At 50.6% G+C, this 11,126-nt stretch overlaps 1 protein-coding gene across 2 annotated transcripts; it reads right to left on the reverse strand.

Moving 5' to 3' along the window:
- Positions 1-78: 78 nt before the first annotated feature.
- On the reverse strand, positions 79-9,902 carry LOC136767399 (sorting nexin-27). 2 transcript variants are annotated; one of them, XM_066721159.1, is made up of 13 exons: positions 9,334-9,902; positions 5,437-5,668; positions 5,140-5,332; positions 4,963-5,027; positions 4,746-4,850; positions 4,576-4,654; positions 4,293-4,456; positions 4,049-4,138; positions 3,817-3,966; positions 3,538-3,666; positions 3,287-3,346; positions 3,113-3,175; positions 79-2,680 (listed from the first exon to the last, which is right to left on the reverse strand). In XM_066721159.1, exons 1-13 carry the CDS (start codon positions 9,699-9,701, stop codon positions 2,633-2,635), a joined length of 1,746 nt encoding a protein of 581 aa, XP_066577256.1. In that variant the 5' UTR covers positions 9,702-9,902; the 3' UTR covers positions 79-2,632. The 2 variants fall into 2 exon arrangements, with proteins under 2 accessions (XP_066577256.1, XP_066577255.1); XM_066721158.1 differs by having other exon boundaries at positions 3,127-3,175; positions 9,334-9,900.
- Positions 9,903-11,126: the final 1,224 nt, after the last annotated feature.

The raw sequence follows: 11,126 nt of genomic DNA on the forward strand, positions 1-11,126 counted from the left end.
GAATGAAAAGGGAGCACAGAGGAGAGGCAAACGCAATAAGTGAGACTGTCAGGACCAATAAACACACAGGGCCGTGGATCAATAAATCAATTTATTTAAAAGAATATGTTACAATTTATTACACTAAGTGACATTACCAAACATTGTTATTTTAATTACTCTTTGCTGCTGCGGTTTAATTTTTGTCGGTAATTTTAAATTGGTTAGCTAAAGCTGGCAGAGCTTTCACTCTTAAAATATTTTCTCACATAATTTTTTTTATTTTTTTTTTCTCTCATTTGTTGTTAAATCAGAAAATTAAAGTTAGCATCACCTCCTCGACTCCCGCCGCTCGCTTCCCAATTGTGTGGGTCTTGTTTTTCTTACTTTTTATTTTATTTTAAAGATCACAAACAAACGAACAAACGAAAAACAGAATGTGGAAAAAATACAATTAAAGATCTCTCAAATAAAAATTTTAACTAAAATAACACCCAAACAAACAAACAAAAACAACTGTGAAATAAATTAAACTGTGCACGACACTGATCAGAGAGAGAGAGAGAGAGAGGCAGAGAAACATTTTCTACAGAAGTACATCCCCCCCCCCCCCCCCCCCCCCCAATTAGAGAGACTGTCCTTCCCACTCCCACAGCAGACTGACACTTCACTGGGAGATGCAGTCTCTTGTGTAACACAGGACACACTGTGATGTAATGCACTCATGTGTACTGTACTATGATGTAATACAGTGATGTAATGCACTCGTGTACTGTACTATGATATAATGCATTCAAATGTACAGTACTGTAATACTCTGCTATAACACACTGACGTATTTGGCTATAAATGTACTGTACAGTGCTGTAATACACCGATGCAATGCTCCATAACGCACTGTGCTGTATAGGCCTGTGCCGTGCTGCGCTGTGTAGTGAACTGTACTGCACTGTGTTGCAGGAGGCTGTAGTGTCGTGAGCAGCACTGCACGGCATCACACCACACTGACACTGTACACTGCAGCGCCCAGTGAAGTCTAGATGGAGGAGGAGGGATAGGAGAGGGGAGGAGGAAGAGGAGAGAGGAGGTATAGACGAGAGGAGGGGGAGGGATAGGAGAGGTATTAATATAATACAATCGTTGCCTCAGTAACATACAAGCCTATACAACTGCCTATACATTTTCAAGCATCACTATAACTGTGGAACTCGCCCTGACCTCTGCCACCCCTGCCCTGCCCCCCATGAGAGCCCTACCCATTACTACAGACAGATATTCTGTCTTCTAAATGCATCGCCAAGTCACCTGAACAACAAGAGGGAGAGGAGGAGGAGGAGAATGAAGATCACATAAGAAATAAACAGCAGACTTTCACCGTGAAGGGGGGGGGGTGAAGAACAATAAAACAAAGGGAGGAGGGCAGCCAGGCAGTCTCTGTGCCACCGGTGCCCTCTGCTGTCCGGCAGCTGTACTGCACTCTACTGGACCAGCACTGACAGCCAAAACAAAACAAACTTTAAACAAGCTGTCCCTGTACCCGACACACTGGCACACTGACAAGGAAGGGGGGAGGGATGGGTGGAGTTTAATTGGACTCTCGACGCACACTGGTCTCTCCTCCTCCTCCCTCGTTTCCTCCACTGAAACTCTCTCGGCTTGAGCCCCCCCTACAGGTGGCTGGCAGCACCACACACACCTCCCTCCCTCCCTCGCTTTGTTCCTCTAGCCTTCTCTCCCTCCCTCTATACTTAGTCACAACTTTTTACGTTGTGTCATTTTAATATCCAGTCTCTGTATCCGCCAGGGTTTCCTCCCCCACCCCCCCAAAAAAAGAAAATGGAGCCATAAATGTTACAAAAATCTTTCCTTTTTCCAGCACATTTATCAAAGATCCTCCTCTCCCTCTCCTCGTTCAGCTTTGTCAGTTTTCTTCCCAGCATCTGAAAAGTCATGTTCTCTCCATCCGTCTCTCTTGCTTTCCGTTCAGAAGTCCTGAAAGGTCCCAAAGTCTCCTCCCCTCTCTTCCACCTTCTTCTCCATCACCTCCATCGATCCATCCCTTCCTCCACTTGTATTTATATCCAGGATCCAAAGAGAACTTGTCTCCTCTATCTCTCTCTCTCTCTCTCTCTCTCTCCATTTAGCACATTGTCAGTTATCTTATATAAAGATTTAGAAGTCTCTCGGTCTCTCTCTCTCTCCGTTGTGTTCGGCACACCAGAGGTGGGGCTAGAGCCAGGCCCAGCCAATAGCGCGGCTGATCCTCCGGCAGAGTTCCACCCCTAACACTGCGTCAGGCAGGAAGTGTGGAGATGGGATGGAATGCTGTGATGTTCATTGTGATTTCGATGTTTATTTATTTACCTTAATAAGTTAACAAACTTCTCTTGCGCTTGGTTCTCCTTTTCCAAATCGCCAAATCTCGTGATTTCTGTCTTTTATTTGTCTGATTTAGTGTGTCCGTCTGTTTTATTTTTTTTCTTCCTAGTTAATTTTGTAGATTAGTCCCCCCCCCCCCCCGTTTCCTGTGGGTGTTTAGATCTGTTCGATTTGTCGTGTTGTGGGTTTTGTTTCTCTCGCGTTCTGTCGTTCTCCTCCCCTGCAGCTGGGCGGCGTGGCTCTGCACTTGTCTATGTCGTGACCATCTCTCCCCCTAGGTGGCGCCATCCCTTCTGTGAGACCTCCACTGCTGGAAGATATTCTGCAAAGAAACAACAGTGAGAGATCCCTCCCCCTCTCACACTTGTGTCTCACCTCTCTCTCCCTTCCTCTGTCCTTTGTGTCTCACCCCTCTCTCTCACTCACGCTCATCTGTCTCACCCCTCTCTCACACTCCTTCACCCTTCCCTCATTCTCTTTCACCCCTCTCTCTCATTCAGCTCTCCTCTCTCTGACTGCACTGCTTCACAGTGTGTCTGTGTGCATGTAAGTGTGTGTGTGCACGTGTGTGTAAGCATGTGTGTAAGCTTGTGTTGAGGCGCGTGCGTCTTTCTGTGCATGTCTGTGTGCGTAGCTGTAGGAGTGACAGTGTTGAGGGCTCAGGCAGGCAGCCAGCCGGGACAGCGGCAGTGACAGCCTCCTGCCAGCAGGGGTCAGCACAGCGCCGCGTGGCACCCAGGCTGGCAAGCCTTACCTTACTACACATACCGTCTTTACTGCAGTTCTTATTGTCCTTGTCTGTCACTTCCTCTTCCACCTGAGAGAGAGAGATTATACGTTTTCTAAATGTCTATTTTAAATTGCATTTGTTTTTGCGACAGGGGGAGACTGAGACTGAGACACGGGGAGAGACAGCGGGGCCTCTTACCTCCTTCCTCCACTTCAGCTCACAGAACACTCTCTCAAAACACTCGTGCATATAGTTAAACTGAGGGGAGAGAGAGAGAGAGAGAGAGAGAGAGAGAGAGTCATGACTGTCTGTCACTAAGTCAGGACAATAAAGCTTTCTGGATTCAATTAAGGAAGGGTGGGTGGTGGGAGAAGAGAGAGAGAGGGGACTCCATGCTTTCAAACTATATCCAACTGATTATTATTATCGAAATGAAGATGAACACTCACGTAAGGGGTGAAGATTTTGACCCAGCGTGGTTTCTTCTCCCCCCGGGCATACTCGAAACAGAACGCCATGCCCTCCTCGTCCGTGTCCCAGCGCTGCATCTCTGCCCACTCGAACACGATCACTTGGTTCTGCACGGGGGGAGAGAGAGACACTGAAACTGTGAGACACACTGGAACACTTCTAAACCCCTGCCTCGCCTCCCTTTCCTTTCCTTTCCTTCCCTCTCTCTCTCCCTCCCTCCTTCCCATCCCGCTCTCTCCTTCCCCCTCTCTGTGCACCTCCAGCGTGCCGTCCTCAGTGCAGGCATGCAGCTTGAAGTGACGGATGCTGATGGCTGTGACGACGTGGCCCTTCCGGCGTGAGTCGCAGGAGCAGTGGGGGAATAGCACCTCGTTGTATCCCACACAGGAGCGGAGCATGCTGAGGTACTGAGGGAGGAACAGGAAGAGTTTACTAAGGACTGCAGAGACACACGCAGTAACGCACAGGCACACACGGCCACTCCCTCACCATGGTCATTTTCTGCTGCTCGGCCAGTTTCTGAAGCTGGTAGGCCTTGTCCTCGGCCTTGATGAGGCCCTTCTTCACATCGTCCACCGCCTGCAGAGACAGGGAGGGTACAGGAGTGGTGAGAGAAACAACTGTACCAGAACACAGAGAGAGAGAGAGAGAGACAGAGAGAGGAGGGCAGGGAGGGAGGGATGAACAGAAGCTGATATGAGGGGGGGAGGTGGAGTAAGACACAGAGACTGACCTGGTGGAAGCAGTAGCACACGGCGAGCTGGCTGTTGTGCAGCAGGCCCTCCTCCTCAGTGGTGAACAGCCACTTGCGCACGGTCAGGCAGGTGCCAGGGACCACAGACGTGTAGTTCTGCACATAGAGCTTGTGGGGAAACTCATTGGGAGCCAGCTTACGCACTGAGAAAGACGGGCGGTGGGGGAGGGGGTACAAGATTAGATATCAGGTACAACTGTGTGTGTGTTTTGTATACAATGTCCAGTACAGTGTCCAGTGCATGCAGAAAGTCCAGTCTCACCAAAGGAGTGGTTGATGACCTCAAACAGGGCAAAATAGCTGGCAGTAATACTGTCCATCCCAACCTTCACTGCCACTGCCTGAGAGAGAGACAGAGAGGGAGAGTCAATTGTGTTGCGCACCCTAATACAACAAGGTACGGCACAGTGACAGTGTGGTACGGCACAGTACCTGGTACACCTGGTCAGTGGTGCTGTTCTTCCTCACTCTCACAGTGACTGTACTGTGGTCAGGCAGCACTATCCTCAGCTCCACATCAGACACGCCGTTGTAGTTCTGTCACAGAGAAACACAAATACCACTGTGAGAGAGACGCGCACAGAGGAGAGCGAGAAAGCGACGCGCACAGAGGAGAGCGACAGAGAGAGACACGCACACAGTCACTGACCTCGTCCGATTCTGACAGGAACTCTTGCATGACGTCACTCTCCCCAATGACCCGAACAGAGCATACTGCCCAGAGAGAGAGAGGAGGAGGAGAAAGAAGGAAAAAGATACAGCATTAATATGGAGCACACTGCATCCACTGTCACACACCCCCTCCCTCCAGACTACCCCACCTCACCCTTCTCCAGGTACTCCTCCAGACCACGGCGCCGGGCGTCCAGCTGCTGCTCGGACAGGGAGAAGGGCCACTTGCCGGGCAGCTTGGGGAAGGAGAAGCTGCCGAACTCCCTCTTCAGGTTCTGGTGCAGGATGGCGAACTCCCTGTACCGCTTGCTGCACAGCTGTCGCCCTGCCATGTACACGTTATACACCTGCACACAGAGAGGGTGGGTTGAATATGGCCGTCCAGGCAGGTCTAGCTTTGCCCAGAAGTCTTGGATCAAATTTGGCAGCCCTCACCCACCCCCAGACTGACCACAAACTTCTCCGCGTTCTGCTCCACGTGCTTGTAGGTGGGCACGGAGATGGGCACGGCCTGCTTGTCGCTGTAGTCGTACAGGGACTGGCCGCTGGAGTCGTCCCCAGGGTCCAGGCCGTCCGCCTCAGGCTGCGGCACCGACAGCACCGTGAGGACCAGCTCGCGCTCGCCCGCCCGGATCAGGTCCACCACCTGTTTGTGGGTGGCACCCTCCACGTTCACGCCATTCCTGTGGGAGCGGACAAACTGAATGTAAATATTAAAATGTATAATTCCTCTATTTATTGCCACCCCCCATCGCCCGGTTCCTGAGCACTGGACCTGTCCGTCACTGCCATGGCAACACCGATGTCAATTAGTAATGAAAATAAAGTTTTTTTCTGAGAGAGAGAGAGAGAGAGAGAGAGAGAGAGAGAGAGAGAGAGAGAGAGAGAGAACGATGTTTTGAACTCAAAGGAGGGAAGAGGGGAGAGTGAGAGGGAAGGAAAGAGAGTGGGAGGGAGAGGCAAGAACAGAGAGAGAGAGTTCAAACAGAGAGAAGACATGGCAGAGTGGGAGGAAGAGAGAGGGAAGAGAGATCGGCGTGTTCCATTAAAGGTGTCAGAAGTGTGTGTCTGTCTTCCTCTCTCTCGATCTATCTAGGGTTGCACTTGGATTGGTGTTATGAAAGATTGCTGCAGGTTTTTCAGTTTTGTTTGTTTATTTTTCATCTTGTAAGAGAAAGAATAAAAAACTAAGTTCAAGTTCTATAAATCTGGGCCAGCAAGCGGGGGGAGGAAAGAGTGAGGGAGAAAGACAGCAGAGAAGAAACAGAAAGAGGAAAGGGCAGGGAGAGAGAGGGAAGGAGGGGGAGGGAGAGAGAGGAAGGAGGGCAGGTTAAGAGTCCATTCCTCAGGTTGTTAGAGGTGGATATACAGAGTTATTAAAGAGTCACAAGATTGTGGCTGACTGATATACTGACTGACATGGGGAAGAACAGGGAGTCACGAGACTGACAGACCGAAAAGGGGAAGGAGGGAGAGTGAGAGAGACAGTGATAGAGTGAGAGAAAGAGCTGCTCCACCAACAGTGACAGGTGGGGGGGACCCAGGTGAAAGGTCTTCACTGCCAATCAGACCCCTGTGCTGCTCCCTACGGCAACACTGAACACCCAGGCCCCTTCGTACACCCCCCGTCTGACGAGGCCCTGCTCAGAGACAGGAAGTCCCCACCCCTGCCTTGCCGAGGCTGCACTGCCCTCACAGAGGAGCTGCGAAATCAAAGCACCGAAAGTTTTGATTTGTTCCGTGTTATTCGCCATGCAGGACAGGACAGGACAGCTGATTGGCCAGTTAATGGAAAGGACAGGGTCACAGGGGACAGCAAGAGGACAAGGGGAGGGAGCTGGACTGTCCAGTCACAAGCTGGACACACACACACACACTCGCACATCTGAAGAACAAGAAACTTTGAGTTTACGTACACAGCTTTGAAGGAACATTAAAAACAAAACACCAATACAACTAAGTTTGGCATGACAGTAATATTAAAAATGTAACAAATGATATATAGATTCCAGATTTATTGCATCACAATTTCTGCAAGATACATGCTTTTGTTCCTCCTCATTCCCTGCTCCTAGTACAAAACTCTGGCATCTGATGATGGTACTCCAGCTGCAGCTGCACTGATCATACCCCCCCAACCACCCACCCCCCAGTCTAATTAAGCAAGTTTTACATCATAACCCCTTTGATATGCAAATACAAGGCCGCTCGGGAACACAAGCGAGGGGCAGGACAGAGGTGCCAGACTGGATGCGTCCGAGTGTCACTCGGAAGCTCGTCTCCGCTGCGCAGTGCCAGCGCACCAGGGCTGCCACCGCCTGGAGACAGAGACGTGCCCCACACCGGCATACAGGGAAGACCAGAGAGCCAAGGAAAGTGGCGGACAAGGCCCACTTCCTGTTGCCCTGCCCCATATACACAGCCATCAGGGATGCCCACCCTCAAATACTCACAGGCCTGACCCCTGACCTCAGCTTACCCAGCAGGGGCAACAGACTGGCCAGCGATGCTGTACTGTAGTGTTTTGAACTATATTATCCTGTACTTTAGTATACTGTGCTGTACTGTGGTCTGCTGTACTGTAGTGTACCGTGCTATATTTTGGGCTGCTGTACTGTAGTGTTTTGAACTATATTATCCTGTACTGTGTAGTGTACTGCATTTTTCTATAGACTCCTGAAATTATCCAGTATTATACTGTACTCTATTGTAGTGTATTATATTGTACTGTGGTGTTCTGTAGTGTAGTTTATTTAGTGTTGTGTAGTGTATTCTATTGCATGGCACATGAGAGGCTGCAGATCCCAGTATAATGTGCAGCAGACAAGCTGCTGGACTCAGACCCGTGCTCAGCATCAGACACTTTATCTCCACACCGTGTGACCAGCACTGTGAATGGCACCCACTCAGAGACCGACACACCCCCTCAAGAACCCTGGAGTCAAACGCTTGTCAAAGAGACACTTTCTACAACGGCAACGCCAATATGACAACAAGAACAGGAATTAGACATAGATATTAAAGACAATACAAATTCAAACTGTAGCTGGAACCTCAAGTACCCAAAGCAGGGGAAATAATCACCTCGCTGAACTTCCCAAATATACACACACACACACACAGAGTACTGGACCGCGTACTGCAGTGGCTGCTGGGAAAACTCCAAATAGGGGTAGCAGGTAGTTATGTAAGCACACTTTCACACCTCTGACTCTGCACTGACCAGGACTGCAAACGCATACATTATATATATATATATATACACACACATCACATCTATAAACACACACACAATAAAATAGGAAACTGTACACATGCTGTAATACCCTTGGATAAAGTGTTGCTGTGTCTGTGCTGTAATGTGAGACTGTGTGAGAGAGAGAGAGAGAGAGAGAGAGAGAATGTGAGTGTGTGTAGAATATATAATGATCACAAAAAAAAAAAAAAACCTACAGAGGCAGCACCGCCAGAGTCCTCCTCTACTCTGCTCTCTTCTCCTCTCCCTCTCTCCTTTGGTGTGTCATAACACAGATCTGCTAATGTGTGTGATCGCTATGGAGTGGACACACACACAGTCCGAAAGAAAGCCTCCCAAATGAACTGGACTGTAATTAAATCGCAAACGCGGAGGAATGTGCTCAACTTTGCGCTTCTCTCCCAACTCCTAATTATTATGGTGCTGTAATAATGACCCGACAGGAGAGAGAGAGAGAGAGAGAGAGAGAGAGAGATTTCTTAGTTAGAAAGCTGTTCTAGTTGGCGGTCTGTGTTTGGAATCCTAAATTAATCCCCCACCCCCACCCCCCTACACACAAACACCCTTTAGCTTTAATACCGATCAACTCAAAACACAGACAGACAGGGACGCCGCATTTGACATCACCACCATCATCATAATCACCATCAAAGCAAATCACAGTCCGTTCTGTACCTGTCAAAATAACAATCGATTCCAAAACAGAACGACGGGCAATGCATCGATACATTGTGTTGTTTTTCTCACCAAAACAAGCGTTTTCTTTCACGCATCGGAGAAAACAACTCTCTCTCTCTCCCTCCCTCCCTCCCCACATCTTCGTCACCCTCTCCCTCCCCTCCCCTCCCCGGTAGCTTCACTTGGCTCACTCCGGAGACCGACTCGTGAGGTGCGGGGCGCCTTGCGGGCACCATCCCCCCGTTATGAGGATTATTATTATTCCGACCACCGTCTCTACACCTCCCCACCTCCCTCCCTCTCTCTCTCTCTCTCTCTTCCTCCTTTCCAAAACAGACCCCCTCCTCCCTCTCCCCGCACATAAATAAATGATAGACCGGGTCGTTGGCGGGTCCCGTTTCCCCCGGCACTCACACTTCCAGGATCCGGTCGCCCTTGGAGATGCCGGCCCGGTCGGCGGCTCCCCCCGGCAGCACCGCGCTGACGTGCTGGAGCGGTGCGTACAGCTCGCCGTTGATGCTCCGCAGTTGGCCCCCCTCGCTCACTTGGCCCCTCACGTTAAAACCGTAGCCGGAGTCCGACTTGACGATCCGCACCAGACGGGGGCCCGACGTGAGGGTGGTGGTGGTGGTGGTGGTGGTGGTGGCGGCGGTGTTGTTGGTGTTGTTGGACCCCCCGGTACCGACGCCGGTGCCCAGGCCGGAGCCGCCCCTCGACTGCGGCGGCGGCAGGAGCAGCGAGGGCGGCCCGAAGCGAGTCCCTTCTCCCTCTTCGTCCGCCATGTTTTTTTTTTCTCCCCCTCACAACATACAAGCGCAGCGGGCGGCTACGCTAGAGCAGCGGTCTGTCTCTCTGTCTCTGTCTCTCTCTCTCTCTCTCTCTCTCTCTCTCTCAGACTCGCAGACAGACACCGACCAACCGCCCCTTGTGCTGCCGCTGCTGCCGCCCAGCCGACATCATCAGCGTCACGGGATCCGGCTCCCCCTCCCCGGTGCTCTTCCAGCAGTCAGTCGCTGCGCCACACTGCCCCGCAAAGCAGCCTGGGAGGTGTAGTTTTCTGCACCCCACCCAATATAGGGATGGCTAGGGTGTCTATGAACTACATTCACCAGGAAGGCCCACATGTGCAAAATATTAAAAGTGCGTATGCTGAATGCCAGGGCATACTGGGAAATATAGTTTATTCAGCGGACAACTTCTGTACCTGTAACCGTGTCTGTCTGTCTATGTGTGTGTGTGTGTGTATATATACACCGATCAGCCATAACATTATGACCACCTGCCTAATATTGTGTAGGTCCCCCTTTTGTCGCCAAAACAGCACTGACCCGTCGAGGCATGGACTCCACTAGACCTCTGAAGGTGTGCTGTGGTATCTGGCACCAAGACGTTAGCAGCAGATCCTTTAAGTCCTGTAAGTTGCGAGGTGGGGCCTCCATGGATCAGACTTGTTTGTCCAGCACATCCCACAGATGCTCGATTGGATTGAGATCTTGGGAATTTGGAGGCCAAGTCAACACCTTGAACTCGTGATTCATCAGACCAGGCCACCTTCTTCCATTGCTCCGTGGTCCAGTTCTGATGCTCACGTGCCCATTGTAGGCGCTTTCGGCAGTGGACAGGGGTCAGCATGGGCACCCTGACTGGTCTGCGGCTACGCAGCCCCATACGCAACAAACTGCGATGCACTGTGTGTTCTGACACCTTTCTATCAGAACCAGCGTTAACTTCTTCAGCAATTTGAGCTACAGTAGCTCGTCTGTTGGGTCGGACCACACGGGCCAGCCTTCGCTCCCCACGTGCATCAATGAGCCTTGGCCGCCCATGACCCTGTCACCACTCTTCCTTCCTTGGACCACTTTTGATAGGTACTGACCACTGCAGACCAGGAACACCCCACAAGAGCTGCAGTTTTGGAGATGCTCTGACCCAGTCGTCTAGCCATCACAATTTGGCCCTTGTCAAAGTCGCTCAGATCCTTACGCTTGCCCATTTTTCCTGCTTCTAACACATCAACTTTGAGGACAACATGTTCACTTGCTGCCTAATATATCCCGCCCACTGACAGGTGCCATGATAACGAGACTATCAGTGTTATTCACTTCACCTGTCAGTGCTCATAATGTTATGGCTGATCAGTGTACATACATAAATACATGTGTGACAGTGCAGTTATGGTGGATGGCACTGTTGATGAGAACCACAAT

The sequence above is a fragment of the Amia ocellicauda genome, chromosome 14 (assembly GCF_036373705.1).
Source record: "Amia ocellicauda isolate fAmiCal2 chromosome 14, fAmiCal2.hap1, whole genome shotgun sequence".
Taxonomy (NCBI): domain Eukaryota; kingdom Metazoa; phylum Chordata; class Actinopteri; order Amiiformes; family Amiidae; genus Amia; species Amia ocellicauda.

Bases quoted from the DNA above. Each gene is read 5' to 3' on its own strand.
- LOC136767399 (XM_066721158.1), bottom strand. From the start codon at position 9,701: ATGGCGGACGAAGAGGGAGAAGGGACTCGCTTCGGGCCGCCCTCGCTG. The intron at 4,655-4,745 runs GTACTGTGCCGT...TCTCTCTCTCAG, and splicing joins CCACTGACCAGGTGTACCAG to GCAGTGGCAGTGAAGGTTGG. The intron at 2,681-3,126 runs GTATGTGTAGTA...GTTTCTTTGCAG, and splicing joins TAAGAACTGCAGTAAAGACG to AATATCTTCCAGCAGTGGAG.